Raw genomic sequence first — 18686 nt, 5'->3', positions numbered from 1 at the left:
TACATGTTGTTTCTGTTTGTACATGGAGTAACAGCGTACCATTTGCGTAGTCATACATTTACATAGGGTAATGATGTTTGATTCATTCTGTTATTTTTTCCTTCCCCCCACCCCTCCTACCCCTCTTTTCCCTCTATACAGTCCCTCCTTCCTCCATTCTTGCCTCCCTCCTGCCCCCCATTATGTGTCATCATCCACTTATCAGTGAGATCATTCACCTTTTGGATTTTTGAGATTGGCTTATCTCGCTTAGCATGATATTCTCCAATTTCATCCATTTGCTTGCAAATACCATAATTTTATCATTCTTTATGGCTGAGTAATATTCCATTGTATATATATACCACAGTTTCTTTATCCATTCATCAATTGAAGGACATCTAGGTTGGTTTCACAGTCTGGCTATTGTGAATTGAGCAGCTGTGAACATTGATGTGGCTGTATCTCTGTAGTATCCTGATTTTAAGTCCTTTTTGTATAGGCCGAGGAGTGGGATAGCTGGGTCAAATGGTGGTTCCATTCCAAGTTTTCTAAGGAATCTCCACACTGCTTTCCAGAGTGGCTGCACTAATTTGCAGCCCCACCAGCAATGTATGAGTGTACCTTTTTCCCCACATCCTCTCCAACACCTATTGTTGCTTGTATTCTGGATAATCGCCATTCTAATTGGGATTAGATGGAATCTTAGTGTAATTTTGATTTGCATTTCTCTTGTTGCTAAAGATGGTGAACATTTTTTCATATGTTTGTTGATTGCTTGTAGATCTTCTGTGAAGCATCTGTTCATATCCTTAGCCCATTTGTTGATTGGGTTATTTGTATTATTGGTGTAGAGTTTTTTGAGTTCTTTATAGATTCTGGAAATTAGTGCTCTATCTGAAGTATGAGTGGCAAAGATTTTCTCCCACTCTGTAGGCTCTCTCTTCGCATTGCTGATAGTTTCCTTTGCTGAGAAAAAGCTATTTAGTTTGAATCTATTCCAGTTGTTGATTCTTGCTTATATTTCTTGTGCTATGGTAGTCCTGTTAAGGAAGTCTGATCCTAAGCCAACAAGGTGAAGATTTGGACCTACTTTTTCTTCTATAAGATGCAAGGTCTCTGGTCTGATTTCAAGGTCCTTGATCCATTGTGAGTTGATTTTTGTGCAGGGTGAGAGATAGGGGTTTAGTTTCATTCTGTTGCATATGGATTTCCAGTTTTCCCAGCACCATTTGTTGAAGAGGCTATCTTTTCTCCATTGCATATTTTTGGCACCTTTGTCTAGTATGAGAAAATTGTATTTATTTGGGATTGTGACCATGTCCTCTATTCTGTACCATTGTTCTACCTGTCTATTTTGGTGCCAATACCATGCCGTTTTTGTTACTATTGCTTTGTAGTATAGTTGAAGTTCTGGTATTGCGAAACCCCCTGCTTCATTCTTCCTGCTAAGGATCGTTTTAGCTATTCTGGGTTTCTTATTCTTCCAGATGAATTTCATGATTGCTTGCTCTATTTCTGTGAGGTACATCATTGGGATTTTAATTGGAATTGCATTGAATCTGTATAGCACTTTTGGTAGTATGGCCATTTTGAGAATATTAATTCTGCTTATCCAAGAACATGGGAGATCTTTCCATCTTCTAAAGTCTTCCTCAATTTCTTTCTTTAATGTTTTGTAGTTTTCATTGTAGAGATCTTTTGTCCAAGTATTTTATTTTTTTTTGAGGCTATTGCAAATGGAGTTGTTTTCCTCATTTCCCTTTCAGATGTTTCGTCGCTTGCATATAAAAATGCTTTAGATTTACGCGTGTTGATTTTATAGCCTGTTATTTTGCTGAATTCATTGATGAGGTCTAGAAGTTTTCTGGAGGAGTTTTTTGGATCCTCTAAATATAGAATCATGTCATCAGCAAATAGTGACAGCTTAAGTTCCTCTTTTCCTATTCGTATCCCTTTAATTTCTTTAGTCTGCCTAATTGCTCTGGCTAGAGTTTCGAGGACAATGTTGAATAGAAGTGGTGAAAGAGGACATCCCTGTCTTGTTCCCGTTTTTAAAGGAAATGGTTTCAGTTTTTCTCCATTAAGAATGATGTTGGCCATGGGCTTAGCATAAATAGCCTTTACAATGTTCAGGTATGTTCCTACTATCCCTATTTTTTCTAGTGTTTTGAGCATGAAGGGGTGTTGTATTTTATCGAACGCTTTTTCTGTGTCAATTGAAATAACCATATGATTCTTATCCTTAAGTCTATTGACATGATGGATTACGTTTATTGATTTACGGATGTTAAAGCATCCTTGCATTCCAGGGATGAACCCCACTCAATCGTGGTGCACGATTTTCTTAATATGCTTTTGGATACGGTTTGCCAATATTTTGTTAAGGATCTTTGCATCTATATTCATCAAGGATATTGGTCTAAAATTTTCTTTCCTTGATGTGTCTTTTCCTGGTTTGGGTATGAGGGTGATATTAGCTTCATAGAATGAGTTTGGTAGGGTACCCTCTTTTTCTATTTCCTGGAATACTTTGAGAAGTATTGGAATGAGATCTTCTTTGAAGGTCTTGTAGAACTCGGCTGAGAATCCGTTCTGGTTCTGGCTTTTCTTGGATGGTAGGTTTTAATGGCTTCTTCTATTTCATTGCTTGATATTGATCTGTTTAAATTGTGTATGTCCTCCTGGTTCAGCTTGGGAGGAGCATATGTCTCTAGAAATTTGTCAGTGTCTTCAGTAGATTCTATCTTGTGAAATACAGATTTTCAAAGTAGCTTCTAATTATGTTATGTATCTCAGTGGTGTCTGTCATGATATTTCCTTTTTCATTAGGAATTTTAGTAATTTGAGTTTTCTCTCGCCTTCTCTTTGTTAGTGTGGCTAAGGGTTTGTCTATTTTGTTTACTTTTTCAAAAACCAACTTTTTGTTTTGTCAATTTTTTGAATTGTTTCCTTTATTTCAATTTCATTGATTTCAGTTCTGATTTTAATTATTTCCTGTCTTCTACTACTTTTGCTGTTATTCTGTTCTTCTTTTTCTAGGGCTTTGAGCTGTAATGTTAGGTCATTTAGTTGTTGACTTTTCATTCTTTTCTGGAATGCGCTCCATGCAATGAATTTTCCTCTTAGTACTGCTTTCATAGTGTCCCAGAGATTTTGATATGTTGTATCGTCATTCTCATTGACCTCTAAGAATTTTTTTATCTCCTCCCTGAGGTTTTCTGTTATCCATATTTCATTCAATAGCATATTATTTAGTTTCCAGGTGTTGGAGTAATTTCTGTTTTTTATTTTGTCATTGATTTCTACTCTCAGTCCATTATGGTCTGATAGAACACAAGGCAGTATCTCTATTTTTTTGCATTCCCTAGGGCTGCTTTGTGGCATAACATATGGTCTATTTTCGAGAAGGTTCCATGTGCTGCTGAGAAGAAAGTGAATCCACTCGTTGATGGATGGAATATTCTATATATGTCTATTAAGTCTAGGTTATTGATTGTGTTATTGAGTTCTATGGTTTCTTTGTTTGATTTTTGTTTGCAAGATCTATCTAGTGGTGACAGTGGTGTGTTAAAGTCACCCAGAATTATTATGTTGTGGTCTATGTGATTCCTGAAATTGAGAAGGATTTGTTTGATGTACAGGGATGCACCATTGTTTGGGGCATAAATATTTACTATCATTATGTCTTCCTGATTTATGCTTCCCTTAAGCAGTATGAATTGTCCTTCTTTATCCCTTCTGACTAACTTTGGCTTGAAGTCCACTTTATCTGATATAAGGATGGAAACTCCTGCTTTTTTACTGAGTCCATGTGCATGGTAGGTTTTTTCCCATCCTTTCACCTTTAGTCTGTGGATGTCTTTTTCTATGAGATGAGTCTCTTGCAGGCAGCATATTGTTGGCTCTTTCTTTTTAATCCATTCTGTCAGTCTATGTCTTTTGATTGATGAGTTTAGGCCATTAACGTTCAGGGTTATTATTGAGATATGATTTGTATTCCCAGTCATTTGGCTTATTTTTGGTTTTTAAGTTGGCTTGGTTTCTCCTTTGAGTGGTTTTTCTCTAGGTAGTTCCTCCCTTTGCTGACCTCCATTGTTGTTTTTCATTTCCTCCTCATGGAATATTTTGTTGAGAACATTCTGTAGCGCAGCCTTTCTATTTGTAAATTCTTTTAACTTTTGTTTATCATGGAAGGATTTTATTTCATCTTCAAATCTGAAGGTCAGTTTTGCTGGGTATAGGATTCTTTGTTGGCAACCATGTTCTTTCAGAGCTTGAAATATGTTGTTCCAGGCCCTTCTAGCTTTTAGAGTCTGGGTTGAGAAGTCGGCTGCTATCCGTATTGGTCTCCCCCTATATGTAATCTGACACTTTTCTCTCACAGCCTTCAAAATCCTATCTTTATTTTGAATGTTAGGCATTTTCATTATAATGTGCCTTGATGTGGATCTGTTGTGATGTTGTGCATTTGGTGTTCTGTAAGCCTCTTGTATTTGATTTTCCATTTCATTCTTCAGGCTTGGGAAATTTTCTGATATTATTTCATTGAATAGGTTGTTCATTCCTTTGGTTTGTATCTCTGTGCCTTCCTCAATCCCAATAATTCTTACTTTTGGTCTTTTCATGATGTCCCATAGTTCTTAGAGATTCTGTTCATGATTTCTTACCATCTTCTCTGTTTGGGCAACTTTATTTTCAAGATTAAATATTTTGTCTTCATTGTCTGAGGTTCTGTCTTCCAACTGGTCTGGTCTTTTGGTGATGCTTTCCATTGAGTTTTTTATTTGGTTTATTGTTTCCTGTTTCCTTCATTTCAAGGATTTCCGTTTTTTTGTTTTTTGTTTTTTTTTTTTTTTTTTTGAGAATCTCTATCTCTTTGTTGAAATGATCTTTTGCTTCCTGCAGGTGCTCTTTCAGCTTATTGGTATTATCATTCATTGCCTGCATTTGCTCTCTTATCTCATCCTTTGCTTCGTGAATCATCTTAATCATGTATAATCTGAAGTCCTTTTCTGACATTTCTTCTACCATACTGTCATTGGATTCTATTAATATAGAATCTAGATTTGTTTGGATCATTTTCTTCCCTTGTTTTTTCATGTTGTTCATGTATCTTCCCCTCTAGCAGTGCCTATCAGGGGTATTGCAGATTTCCTCCTATAGGCTTATAATGGCCCTATAGGTTTCCAAAACCCTTTCTTTAAGGGGAGATCAATAATAGCAGTGCCCATTTCAGACACTATGCAATTCTAGACCAAATAGCCCCTATGAGGACAATAACAAAATTGTTATAATAAACAGAATGAGTTCAAATATTATCTTCAAAATAACAAATAGATTTGCAGTAAGGTCTGCAGTTTCTAATGGCGGACAAAGAGGATGCAGAGGGATGTAGAATGTGGCTGTTAATGGGATAAGAAAAGATCATACAGAAATTCTAGATAATAGAAAGGGTGAGAGTGTAATCAAAAGAAATTGGATGTTAGCATGCAAAAAACGGGAGAAAGAGACTCTGAGGGAACAGGTAAACAAAAGGAAAAGAGAGCAAGAAAAGTAAAGAAATAAAAACTTAAATTTTTTCTATAAGGAGAAAAAAGAAAATCTACAGTATAACAGTCATATAGTAATGAAACCTCCCAGTGTTCAGTAGCCTGATGCATGAGAGGTACCTGACAATGAGCTTCAAGCCTCCAGCAGGCATCTCAGGATGGGACGCCCCACGTAAAGTTCGGAGTTATGGCTTCCAGGATTATCCAAGATGGCCACTCTGGCTTCCAAATATGTTGGCAAATGGGGAGCTGCAGCTCAGGGTGTGGATGTGGTCAGCTGGAGGTCCTGGAGGCGGGATACGGTTGGTCAGGTAGGGGTCCTGGAGGTCCGGTGTGTTTGGTGTGGTCGTGGGATCCTGGAGGCCGGGTGCAATCAGTCAGTCTGGGGTCCCAGTGATAGGGCACAGTCAGTTGGTCTGGGGGTCCTGGAGGCAGGGAGTAGTCAGTGGATATGAGGGCCCCAGAGGCAGGGAGTGATCGGACGGGCTGAGGGATCCTGGAGACGGGGCTCAGTCAGTCTGGCCAGGGGTCCTACGGGACCTGGCTGTTGTCTCAAAATGGCGGCAGCCACGTGTAATCAAACCTGCAGGTACTGTGACAGAGAACTTCCAGGCAACAGCAGGCAGCTGGTGCTCCACTGGCAGTCGGCGATCAAGTTTGCTGACTGTTGTCGGATGATTGGGAGGTGAACCTTGTGCGTTGGGTGATGGATAGGTGTAAGGCAGGCGATGACCGGTCAGAGGCAGGCAAATGGCGGATGATAGGCACCTGACAGTGAGCAATCTGCACTCAAAAAAGGCGTCGATATGCTGGCAGACTGCAGGTCATCACAGCAGACAAATGGGGTAAACACCAGGGAATCGATAAGCAGCAAAAACTGCCTCACCAAGAAACAGATATCCTCTGCTTGAAACCGGACTTATGGAGCAACAAGGAACGCAGCCTCCCTCTAGTCCACCATCTTGGATCTCCCCTGAATGACAATCTTATCCACAGAGTCATGGTTGACAAAAGTTACGAAAGCAAAACCCCTCTTCTTTCCACTGCCTCTGTTAGTCATGATTTCAATAACTTCAGTTTTCCCATACTGTTCAACATAATCTCATAGGTCTCACAGTGTCTTCTATAATGCCACCAACAAAGATCTTTTTCACAGTTAAGTGGTCCCCTGGTCTTTGAGACTCTTTTCTTGAGACAGCTCTCTTTGGTTCCACGACTCTTCCTTCCACCTTGTGTGGTCTTGCTTTCATGACTGCATTCACTTCTTTCACAGTGGCGTAAGTGATAAACCAAAAGCCCCTGAAGCACTTGGTGTTTGGGTCTTTCATTACCACACAGTCCATGAGTGTTCCCCACTGCTCAAAATGGCTTTTCATCAGTTGTTTCAAAACTCAGCCCTCTATTGAATAGCTTCTGCAACTGTTTGGGCTCTTTAGGGGACTCTGATTTAGACATGACAGCAGTAGGAACAGACTTTAATGATGCTTTCTCAGCGGCATCCACAGGCAGAAAGGAGTAAGCTAACAAACGTATCCATTGAATTTTGGAAGATTTTTAAACTTGGATTATCTCAATATTTTAAGACTTTTCTAATGAGATTGTTGATAGCATTGATGAATGATTTTTTTTTTTTTTTTTTTTTTTTTTTTTTTTGAGATGTGTAGTGGAAGGATTGTCCAAATACAGTGTGTGATGTTACAAGTTCAAGTATGGATAAAAGAACCACTGAAAATGTAACCTAGACAAATAGATTTTAGTATAACAGTATAAAATGTTCATTGATATGCTTTCTGATTCTACTTTGTGACTAACTTTTAAAAAACTGCTACTTTGAGTTCTGGTGTAGTGGCAAAGGAGAGTATGCATATTTATCTGAAAAGGCTATTAAAAGTCTTCTCCCTTTTCCAAACCGGTATGTGTAAGGTCAGATTTTCTTAACCAAAACAACATATTGCAGCAGGGTGAATGCAGAAGCAGATGTGAAAATGTAGTTATTTTCTATTAAGCCAAATATTTAGGCGATTTGCAAAAATGTAAAACATTGTCACTCTTCATTTTTGTTGTTATTTTTGGGGAAAACATATTTTATAAAAGATCATTTAGGGCTGGGATTGTAGCTCAGTGGAAAAGAACTTGCCCAGCATGTGTGAGGCACTGCTAGGTTTGATCCTCAGCACCACATAAAAATAAATACATAAAATAAAGGTATTGTGTCCATCTCAAAAAAAAAAAAAAAGATGTTATTTATATCACCACACAATTGGTAATTATTAATTATTTATTTTAAAATGAATTAATGGGGTTGTGGGTGTAGCTCAGTGGTAGGGTGCTGCCTAGCATGCTTGAGGCCCTGGGTTTGATACCCAGCACTGCAAAAAAAAAAAAAAAAGAATTAATAAACATTTTTAATTCCTAGTTTTAATTTCTAGTATGGTGAATATAACTTATATAAATAAAAACTCTTTGGAATCGTTAGTAATTTTTTGTTGTTCTACTGGGGATTGAACCCAGGCATGATATAGCACTGAGCTATACCCCCAGTCACTAAGTTGCTGAGACTGGCCTCGTGCCTCAGCCTAAATTTGCTGGCACATAGCACAAAAATTCTTTTGTTTTTACAGTACTGGGGATTGAACCTATGGCCTTGTGTGTACTAGGCAAACATTCTACCACTGAGCTCTATCTCCAACCTAGGAATTTCAGTTATTTTTAAGAGGTATAGGAGTCCTGAGAACAAAAAGTTCTTGAACACTTTCCTGGTGGCCAGTGATTGGTAGATGAAACTGTGGTAAAGGAAGGTGATATTAATTTAATTGCTGAACAGGAGATTCTTGGCCCAGAGCCATGTGTAAAAGGGCTGTATGAATGTCCCTAAAAATCTCTCTTTCCTCAGAATGGACGTGATCTCTCTATTCGATCCAGTGGCAGCCGGCACATGAAGAAGCAGACATTTGTGGTGCATGCAGGAACAGACACAAATGGAGATATTTTTTTCATGGAGGTAGGTGTTGGTTCGTGCTGGGAACCCAAAGGAATATTTGAGAGACATAAGGAACTCCTAGGACTGATGAAGAATAGTTTTCCCATTTATCTCACTCATCTTCATAATCCATTTATCATTAAATTGTCAGGTTATTATTGCAAATAATTAAGTTAATGTAATAGGTTTTTCCCCACCATTTTATGTGTGTATGTATATGTGGTGTGTGTGTGTGTGTGTGTGTGTGTGTGCGCGTGTGTGTACATATATATATATATATTTTTTTAAATAGATGATAAGGTCACATTGTCCATAAATCAAATAAACATGAAGTAGTATACATTGGGAGGTATTGCACTCATTCTGGTCCTCTTCTACTCAATTCCCCACTCTCCTTTCCTCTTCATCCTCTAGGTAACAACTTTTGTTTGTTTCCTTTGTATTTTCCAGTGGGTTTTTATGCAAACAATAAGGCCTGGGGTAAATTCTTATTTTTCCCCTTTCTTACAGAAAGATTATGCATTGTATTCACTGGTCTGTACCTTGTTTTTTTATTAAATGTTATCCTGGCAATCCTCTATAACAGAACAAGAAGTTTCTTGTTCTTTCTATGGCTTCCTTTGTCCCACTGTATGATTGTGCCGTAATTTATCTAGCCAGACAGTACATATAGATCCTTTGGTTGCATCCAGTTTTTGCTATTGATAATAGTGCTACTACGATTGACACTGTGCCTGCTTAATTTCATGCATGTACAGTTTTGTCTGTAAGAATTCCCAAAAATAGGAGTGCTGGATTTAAGGGACAGTGCATTTGTAATTTTGGTCAATATGACTCTTAACTACCTTTTAATATATTCTACCCTCTTCCCATTTATTTTGTTGAAGAAATTAGATCATTGGCCCTGTGGAGTAGCTCACATTTTAGACTTCTTGCTGATTGCATCTCCTTGGTGTTACTCTGTCTTGTATCTCTTATAAACTACTAGCTCATTCTAGAGGTTTGATCAGTTTTAGATTCCATATTTTGCTGGACACAATGGCACACGCCTACAATTCTAGCAGTGGGGGAGGCTGAGGCAGGAGAATCATAAGTTCACAGCCAACTTTAGAACTTAGTCAAGCCCTGAACAACTGAATGAGACCCTGTCTCAAAATTTTAAAATAAAAAGGGCAGGGGATATGGCTTAGTGGTTAAGCGCCCCTGGATTCAATCCCTGGTACAAAAATAAACAAATAAAAACAAAAACATTTTTAAAAAATCAATATTTTGGCAAGAATACTTCTAGGTGATGCTGTATAGTTACTTCCTGAGACCTCACAGGGTCTTCTCTTAGTGGTTCAGATGTGGTTAACATAATGCTTTTATGGCTTTGGATTTTCAGTCACAGTCAGCAGAAACCTTCCTTACTCCAGGATTTTCATGGAATTTGTGTATTCTTTCCATGTTTTTTAATTTTAATTTTATTTTTATTTGTTCTATTTAGTTATACATGACAGCAGAATGCATTTTGATTCATTGTACACAAATGGAATATAACTTCTGTTTTTTTTGTTTTTTTGGCAATGCTGGTGACTGAACCCAGGATCTTGCACATACATGGCAATACCACTGAGCTACATCCCCAGCCCTTTTTATTTTATTTTTTATTTTATTTTGAGCCCTTTTTATTTTATTTTATCTTTCTAAGTTGTCCAGGCTGGCCTTGAAGTTGGGATTCTCCTACCTCCTAAGTTGCTGGGATTACAAGTGTGGGCCACCATGTCTGGCCAGAAAAGGTCTATTTTTAGAATTAAAAAGATGGAAATTCCCCAGGCTGTGACCCATGACTATATTCCCAGCAACTCTAGAGGCTGAGGCAGGGGGATCCCAAGTTCAAGGTCAGCCTGGGCAACTCAACAAGACCCTATCTCAAAATAAAAGACTAAAAAGGGTTGGGAGTATAGCTCAGTGGTTGTGTGTCCCTGGTTCAAGGCCCAGTACTGCAAAAATAAATGAAAAATAAAATAAAATAAAATAAAATAAAAATAGAACTCATTTTAAGTAATGTTAGAGACTGGGTATAGCTTCTATATATAAATTATTGAAATTTATAATACAAGTTGTCTGTTCCTTTTTGGTTTAGTTGAATTTGATTTTTGAACAGGTTATTCACCAGACACAGGAGAGAGTACTCTGGAAGCAGGAGAGTATATATCAGTATACCTGAGAAGAGAGTCATTTTCATATCACTGTTCAATGTGTAAGAATTTGGTTGGAAGTTTGAGAGTTGAGGACTTAAGACATCTGCACACAGTAGAGGTGGCAGTTGATTCTTTTCTTTTCCTCTTAAAAAATATATCCAAAATCATTGTGGTGGCCTACACCTCTGACCCCAGCTACTTGGGAGGATGAGGTAGGGGAATCACAAGTTCAAGGCCAGCCTCAGCAACTTAGGGAGACCCTGACTCAAAAATAAAAAGGGCTGGGGTCCTGGGGAGATAGCTCAGTTAGTAGAGTGCTTGCCTCATAAGCACAAGGCCCTGGGTTCAATCCCCACCACCGCAAAAAAATAAATAAATAAAAATAAAAAGGGCTGGGGACATAGCTCAGTGGTAAAGTACCCCTGGTTCAGTTCCCAGTTTCACCAAAAGAAGAAAAAATAATGCAGAATATCCCTTGAAATATAGGCCTCACTCTGAGTACTGTACAAGGGAGTCTCATGCTGAGTCTCTACTGGACCCCTTCCCTTCCTACATGCCTCTGCCTTGAAGTGTCACCATGTCAAGGGAGAACACTGGTCACCCTGCCCTCAGCTGACCTCCAAGAGGCTCTGATACAGCCTTTCTCAGCACAGCCAGTTGGCTACACCATCAGTTAGACAGCAATTGGGGAAAACTTTTTAAAATTATTTTTATTGTCAGATGCAGTGGCACATACCTATAATCCTAGTAACTTAAGAGGCTGAGACAGTATGATCACAAATTCATTGCCAGCCTCAGCAACTTAGCAAGACCCTGTCTCAAAATGGGATGGGGATGTGGCTTTGTGGTTAAGCACCACTGAGTTCAATCCTGAATACCAAAAAAAGTTTGGTGTAAATCCTTTAAGATTTTAAAAACTGCATATTTGTATATAAACTGCTTATTTGCATGGAATTTTGTTTTGGAATTTATAAACAACTTTGGAATTTATATACAACTTTATTTCTTTTTGTAGTTTGTTTTACATTGCTGGGTATTGAACCAAGGGCCTCATACACTCTAGGCAAGTGCTCTACTAACTGAGCTACATCCTCAGCCCCACAATTCACTTTTTTTTTTTTTTTTTTTTTGGTACCAGTGATTGAACCCAGGGGTGCTTAACCACTAAGCCACATCCCCAGCCCTTTTATATATTTTATTAGAGACAGAGTCTTGCGAGTTGCTTAGGGCCTTGCCGAGTTGCTTAGGCCTCGCTAAGTTGCTAAAGCTGGGTTTGAACTCACCATCCTCCTGCCTCAGCCTCCCAAGTGACTGGAATTACAGGAGTGCACCACCATGCCCAGCTCGCAATTTGTTTTTTTTTTTCCACTTAATATATCACCATATCTTTCCATAGGTCTTCATTTTGTTTTGTTTGTTTTTGTTTTTTCAGTCCTGGGCATTGAACCCAGAGGTGTTCTATCTCTGAACAACATCCTCAGTTCTTTTGATTTTTTTTTTTTTTTTTTTTTTTTTTTTTGAGATAGTGTCTTGCTAAATTGCTGAGGCTGTCCTCAAATTTGTGATCCTTCTGCCTCAGTGTCCCAAGTCACTGGAAATACAGGTGAGCATCATTGTACCTGGCCATCTTTCCATGTTTTTAAGTGGGTGTTTAACCGTTTAGGTATTATTTAGCTATATCATAATTTATTTAACTAGTGCTTCCCACTGTTTTTTTTTAACTTGCTTCACTGGACATCCTTGAATATATATCTTTGCACACTGACATGAGAATTTCTATAGAATATATTCCTAGACATGAAATTCCTAGATCAAGCTTATATACATTTAAAACTTTGGTAGATTCTGCCATTTTGCCATCCCAAAGACTACCAGTTTACATTTCCACCAACAGTATAAGCAGACTGGTATTGTCCATTTTCCCCTCAGAGAAAAACCAGAGTCAGAGTGGCCTAGAACCTACTCTGCTACTCTAACCCCCCCTGAACCCCCACTTTTTAAATTTTAATGTTTATTTATTTATTTTGGTACTGGGGGATTGAATCCAGGGTCTTTCCACTGCTGAGCTATATCCCCAGTTCCTTTCTTTATAAAGCTTTTAGAACTCCAGTCATCTTACATAGGAGTTTAACCTGATAGTCTCATGTATTCCTTACTCGTTCACTTAATATTTATGCGGCACATATCATATGCTAAGCAGTGTTGGATGTGGATTATAGCAGTAAATAGGACTGTTTCCCTTCTAGAGTTGACACACCACTGGAAAAGTCAGATAATTAATGAAGTAGGATGAGCTTTGTAAGAGAAGATGTTTGGGGGGCAGGAGTTATGGGAATATGTAGTAGAAGGTCTGGGAGGTGTCTGGGATCACCTCTGAAGAAGTGATCTTTGATCTTACTCTTAAAGGAAGAATAAGAGTGAAGGATTACGGTGAGGGAAGAGAAGAGCAGTCCACAATATTCAAGGTGGAACGCTGGGACTCGATGATGGATGTAGTGATAGGGAAAAGGAAGGGGTTAGGCATCACTTGTTCACTTCTGGCTTGAACAGTTGGGTGAATGATGGTGTCATTTACTGCAGTGGGGGATTTAGCAGGAAGATCTATCCAAGAACAGATGCTGAATTCAGAGTTAGAGAAGGTGAGTTTGAGGGGCTGCATATGGGATATCCACCTAAAGATAGGTTAAGAGCTTACGAGGCCAAAGTTCATGGAGAGAGATTCAAGAACCATCAAAGCGGGCATGGCGGCGCACACTCCTTTAATCCCAGCAGCTCGGGAGGTTGAGGCAAGAGGATTATAAGCCTCAGCAACTTAACAAGGCCCTAAGCAACTTTGTGAGACCCTGTCTCAAGATAAAAAATAAAAAGGGCTGGGGACGTGACTCAGTGGTTAAGCACCCCTGGGTACAATCCCTGCTGGTACCAAAAGAAAAAAGAGAAAGGAGGCAGCTGGCAATGTCCTCCAAATACTTTGTAGATCATATAGGGAGTAGCATATACTCATCAATGGGAGAGAAAGCCTTCTTCCTTGTGCACAGGGTTCTTTCAGTGACTCTATTTCTTTCAACAATTCTTCTGGAAGACAATACATCCAGCAGTTCTATGTTTGTGTCCCCACCTACGGAGACCATGACTACAGAGGCAGAAAACCTGACCTGGCAGCTCCCAGGATCAGTGGTCCCATTCTTTCCCTGTGGGAAACATGCCATGTGGCCTGTGATGGAAGAGGCTCTCAGAGAGCAGACCCACTGAGCTCTCTGTGCACTCCTCCAGGTGTGCGATGACTGTGTGGTATTGCGGAGTAACATCGGGACAGTGTATGAGCGCTGGTGGTATGAGAAGCTCATCAACATGACCTACTGTCCCAAGACCAAGGTCTTGTGCTTGTGGCGTAGAAATGGCTCTGAGACCCAGCTCAACAAGTTTTATACTAAGAAGGTACACAGGACCTCTCTTTGGGTTGGGGGTGGGGCAGGCATTGAGGGCCAAGTATTGAGTGTCTTGCTGGGAAGTTGAAATTCCAAAGTCCGTGCTAGAGCCACACCTTATCCCCACCTGTTGTGTGGGATAACTAAAGCTGTCTCTGAGTCCTGGCATTGGCCTCTCCCTGCACCATCCAAGAGCAGGGGGCAGGGAACCCTAAAGGCTGCTGTGACAGGGTAGCTCTCTCCCCCTGTGCCGCAGTGTCGAGAGCTGTACTACTGTGTGAAGGATAGCATGGAGCGTGCCGCCGCCCGACAGCAAAGCATCAAACCCGGTGAGGAGAGAACACACCCTGAGAGTGTCTGAGGCCTGGCCAGAAGCCAGATTGCAACAAGCTAACCGCCTCGCTGGTTAGCTGATAACCTCCTTCCTCACTGCAGGGCCTGAACTAGGTGGCGAGTTCCCTGTCCAAGACATGAAGACGGGCGAGGGTGGCTTGCTACAGGTCACCCTGGAAGGGATCAATCTCAAGTTCATGCACAATCAGGTAGGTACAAGCAGCACTACAAGGCTTCCTGCCCTGATGTTCCACCTGTAATAAGGATCAGTGTCCAGGTCCCAGTGCTATCCCAGTGAGCACAAAGGGAGTCTTGGATCAGAGGAAGGACTGGACAGTTGAACTGAGAGAGAAATCTGAGGGAGGGCACAGTGACCTTGGTGAGACCACCAGGCTCCGTGAAGGTGCAGCAGGGAGCTGTGGGGAGCTGGGACAGAGAGTGAGGCGTGGTAGCCATGCCACCCGCCCATTAGACTCACACAGTGTGAGTGGGAGCGTCTCACTTGGCCCTCTGCGTGTCTCTGCCTTCCTGTGTTCCCAGGGTGTGCTTCGCTCCATGGTTTTGCTTTGGGAGTCTAGACTGGCTGATCTCACGGATTTCTGGTGTGTGCGTGTGGCCTCTCTCTGTCCTCTCGGCGTGTGTGTTTATTTGCTTTTTCTTTCTGCTGATTCTTCTGTTCTTTCCCTCCCTTTGTGTGTTCCCACTCTGGGACCTATTCCCCAGGCCCCAGGCCCCTCCTTTGATGGAGAGCACTTCAGGATCATCTTTCCCTCTTTGTGACTCCACCCAGGAGCTGACTTTTTTCCCCTCTTGGTCTTTTAACACGGTGCTGACTTTTTCTCTCAGTGGACATTCCTTAGGCTAATTCCCTGAGGCCAGCGCGTCATCCCAGGTCCGTTCCCGGCTCTGACTCTTCACCCAAGTGCCTTTCCTCCTGTTCCCTGATGTCCTCTTCCCCAGTCTCTGAGCCAGATCCCAACATGATGCCCCACAAACCCTGCCAGGCAGCAGATACTCAGGGGAGGTGGACAGCGACTCCATGACTCTCTCCCTCCACTTGCCAGTTTAGTTCTCGCTCTTTCAGAATCTGACTGGGCAGCTGCTGTAACAGGAAACAGCTGCGCAGGCTTCCTGCAGCCCCTGAGTGTATTTCCAATCTGGAAGCTGGGGTGGCAGCAGCCCTACAGACCCTAGGATCAGCCCAAGGAGGGGGTTAACCAAGTACTCTCTGACCACAAAGGCGCTGGCACTTCCTGGGGAGGGTCTTCTGACCACTCTTTAGTGTTGCGGCCTCCCCTTCTGAAGATAGCTCTTGTTAAACTACCCCAGATCCTCTGCCCACCTCCTTGTCCTGCCCTTAGGGTGACCCCCTGGGTACACACCATAGAATGACAGTTACTAGCCTGTGCGAACTGCTGAGTGGTGGAAAGTGCGGCCCCTAGAAGAGGCGTCGGGTGGAGAGCAGGAGTGAAGGCTGAGTCCTGGGTCCGACCTCGCAGTCCGATGATGGAGAAAGGGCTTTGCCACGGCACAGACAGCTGGGGTGGAAGAAGCACTGGACCCTCCCAGCAGTGTTATGCAGTCTGGGGCAGCACATGGGAGGGGTACAGGCTTGGAGTCAAGGTGTGCTTGGATCTGAAGTTCAGCTTCACTATTCATGGGCAAACACACTTCTCGATCCTGTTTCCTCATCTATAAGATGGAGGCAAACAATGCGGACTGCCACACAGAAAGCCATAGGAATAGTGTTTGTAAACCTCCAAGCTGCTGCTGTTGTCACCACACACTCTTGGGAGGTCCTGGATCCTGAGTCAAGGAAGATACCAACACCTCCCACCCCAAGGACAGTCTGAGGGAAGCTTTGTGCCCGTGCCAGCCCTCTGCGCCGGAGGAGGATGTATGGAAGGGTGGAGACCTATGGACTGAGACCCCGGGGGCACCGTGTCCTATGAGCGCTGCCCTGGGCAGAGGGTATGGGTGGGCAGCCCAGGCCAGCAGAAGGGCCTTTGGGTTGGGTTTGACCATTAAAACTAACGCCTTCATTTCTCTCCCATGCTTTCTCCTCCGGCCAGGAGCGGAAGGTACATTCCCTTTCTGCTATCTTCGCTTCTTAGCGCTTTTGATTGTGTGTGTGTGAATTCTTCTGTCCTCCCTTTGGGAGCTAGGTTTCCTGTGTGTGGGTGGGGCTGAGGCTGGGAGAGTGGGCTTTGCGGGGCAGGGGTGGAGCCTCCGGGCCTTACCCCACCCTCCCTCCCTCTCTTGCAGGTTTTCATAGAGCTGAATCACATTAAAAAGTGCAATACAGTTCGAGGCGTCTTTGTCCTGGAGGAATTTGGTAATTACACTATTTTGCTCTTAGGTCTGGACTCACATGGCAGTAACTCAAACCTTGGAGCTCCAGAGGAGGGACTAAGGGCAGGGAGAAGAAGAACCTCTGCAGAGAGGAGAGGAGGAGCAATGTCAGGGAGGAAACAGAGCCCTCAGAAGAGAAGGGAAGAAGGAAAAGAGACAGTAGCCCCAGAAGAGCCAGGGGCCTTGGGCTGGTTTAGAGTCTAGAGACACCAAGCAGAGGCTCAGTGAAGTCAGCACCACTGTCCCTTGCTTGGCCGGCCAGTGGTCAGAAAGTTCTGGGGCAGAGCAGACTGGCGATCCCCAAGCTCTGCTGTGTCCATGTCGCCTGCTGCCACCTCTCTAGTTGCCCAGCGCTCCACCGGCCTCCCTGGTGTTGCACTGCCCTCCACCTAGCCTCCGTGCTAGAGGAGGGCCGTGGGGAGTTGCAGGCAGACTTGCTCCAGGGCCAGAGAAGCCTAGCAGGCCTCAGAGGCAGAGCGGGTAGTGGTAAGGAAAGCTGGAGCCAGCCTCCGTGGCAGGCACTAAGGAGAGGTATAGTGGGTACCCCTGGGGGCTTTGAGTTCCTGCTGTGTTTGTGCTTCATTCTTTTGTGCCCCTCATCGCTGCTATGAAAACCTTCGTTCTCCAGCAGGTAAAGTGACCTCGGCTCGGCTCTGCTGCCTCTCCCCAGGCCCCTGCCTTGGGCTCTGCAGGGGTGGGCGGGGCTCCCTTCAACCAGCCAGCTGCTCACATTGCCAGTTTGTCTCTTCCTTTCTCTTCCCACCTCTTCCTTCCCGCCCCCTAGCGCTGGCTCACTCTTCCAAGTTCTCTCCCTGCTGTGCTCCCTTCTCTCTTCTGCCAGAGAGATGTGTGGGGACTCTTCCAACTCAGGAGAATGACCCAGGGCTTCCTGCTCTAAGGAGTTCAGTCCCTGCTAACCCTGGGTTCCCTGAATTCTACCTCCCAGGGTCAGAAGAAGGTGTGGCCAACTCTCATCTGACTTTGTCTGGCCCCCAGGGGGATGCCACATCCCTCCTTCCAGTCTCATGGGGGCCAGAGTGATGGCTGGGCCTGGGGGGCCCTACTCGTCCTCTGGCCAAGGAGAGCCCCTGCATGGTTGGGGCAGGGGTGACTCCTAGTCTTGCATTCTGGGCTGTGGACGTGTGTATTTGCCTGATGCTCCCTGTCACCTCCCTTCCTGGGTGCTGTACTCGCCTGTCTCCTGCTCGGTGTGTCTGCTCCAGAGCCCTCTGACGCTCTCCCTCACACAGGCAGGCCTGGGCTTCTCCTGTCACTCAGGGAAGGACACTTCCAAATCCGTTGGGTTCCATATCATGTTACTTCTTCATCCAGCCTCAGGACCCCTCTGTAGGAGATGGGAGTGAAGGGGACAATGTTTAACACGATGAGACTTGTGGGCTGGTGACAGGGCTGAGTTCACAGGCATCTCAGCAAGGTGAGGCAGAGACTAGTGACCATATCTGCCCAACTACAGCTCCACAGGGGCTTGGACAGTAGCCAAGGCCAGGCTGGAGAAAGGCCAGCCCTTCCCACTGTGAAGTAGGTGGATCACAGCATCAAGTAAAGAGCCACTGCAGACTTCAGAGGACTAGCTGAGGAGTCTGGCTGGACAGAAGCCTCCAGTAGCCTCTGCCCTGTCGTAGCCTTAGCTGCTGCAGCCACTGTGAGAGGCCACAGAGGGGAAGGGGACCCTGGTGCCGGGCGCTGCCACCTGCGGGAGCTTGGCGCTATCGCTCTTAGTTTTGAACTTTCTGTTTTGTCTCTTGCCCGTCCGGTTTTAGTTCCTGAAATTAAAGAAGTGGTGAGCCACAAGTACAAGACACCAATGGTGAGTATGCCACCCCAGCCTGATGGCCACAGTGTGCAGGGCTCCCTGGGG

General features: G+C 43.3%; 1 protein-coding gene and 1 pseudogene across 51 annotated transcripts in view; one reads left to right on the top strand and one right to left on the bottom strand.

The window, feature by feature from the left end:
- The window catches only part of MADD (MAP kinase activating death domain), a 51821-nt gene that overhangs the window by 31855 nt on the left and 1280 nt on the right, over window positions 1-18686 (top strand). For 30 of the 50 annotated variants that reach the window (XM_079102969.1, XM_079102962.1, XM_079102961.1 and 27 more), the window contains 6 exons: window positions 8425-8532; window positions 13968-14132; window positions 14379-14451; window positions 14558-14664; window positions 16721-16790; window positions 18589-18635. In XM_079102969.1, the coding sequence (XP_078959095.1) occupies window positions 8425-8532; window positions 13968-14132; window positions 14379-14451; window positions 14558-14664; window positions 16721-16790; window positions 18589-18635 (570 nt within the window). The remainder of the gene's footprint in view (window positions 1-8424; window positions 8533-13967; window positions 14133-14378; window positions 14452-14557; window positions 14665-16720; window positions 16791-18588; window positions 18636-18686) is intronic. The other 20 variants (XM_079102993.1, XM_079102992.1, XM_079102991.1 and 17 more) reach the window with 1 other exon arrangement.
- Window positions 5737-8412, bottom strand: LOC306639438 (heterogeneous nuclear ribonucleoprotein A1-like; annotated as a pseudogene). The gene has a single exon. The product of its transcript is annotated as a heterogeneous nuclear ribonucleoprotein A1-like (transcript).

The sequence above is a fragment of the Sciurus vulgaris genome (assembly GCF_902686455.1).
Source record: "Sciurus vulgaris genome assembly, chromosome: 11".
Classification (NCBI taxonomy): Eukaryota; Metazoa; Chordata; class Mammalia; order Rodentia; family Sciuridae; genus Sciurus; species Sciurus vulgaris.
The sequence above is the reverse complement of the archived record's forward strand: the minus strand, read 5'-3'. Positions and strand labels throughout refer to the sequence as shown.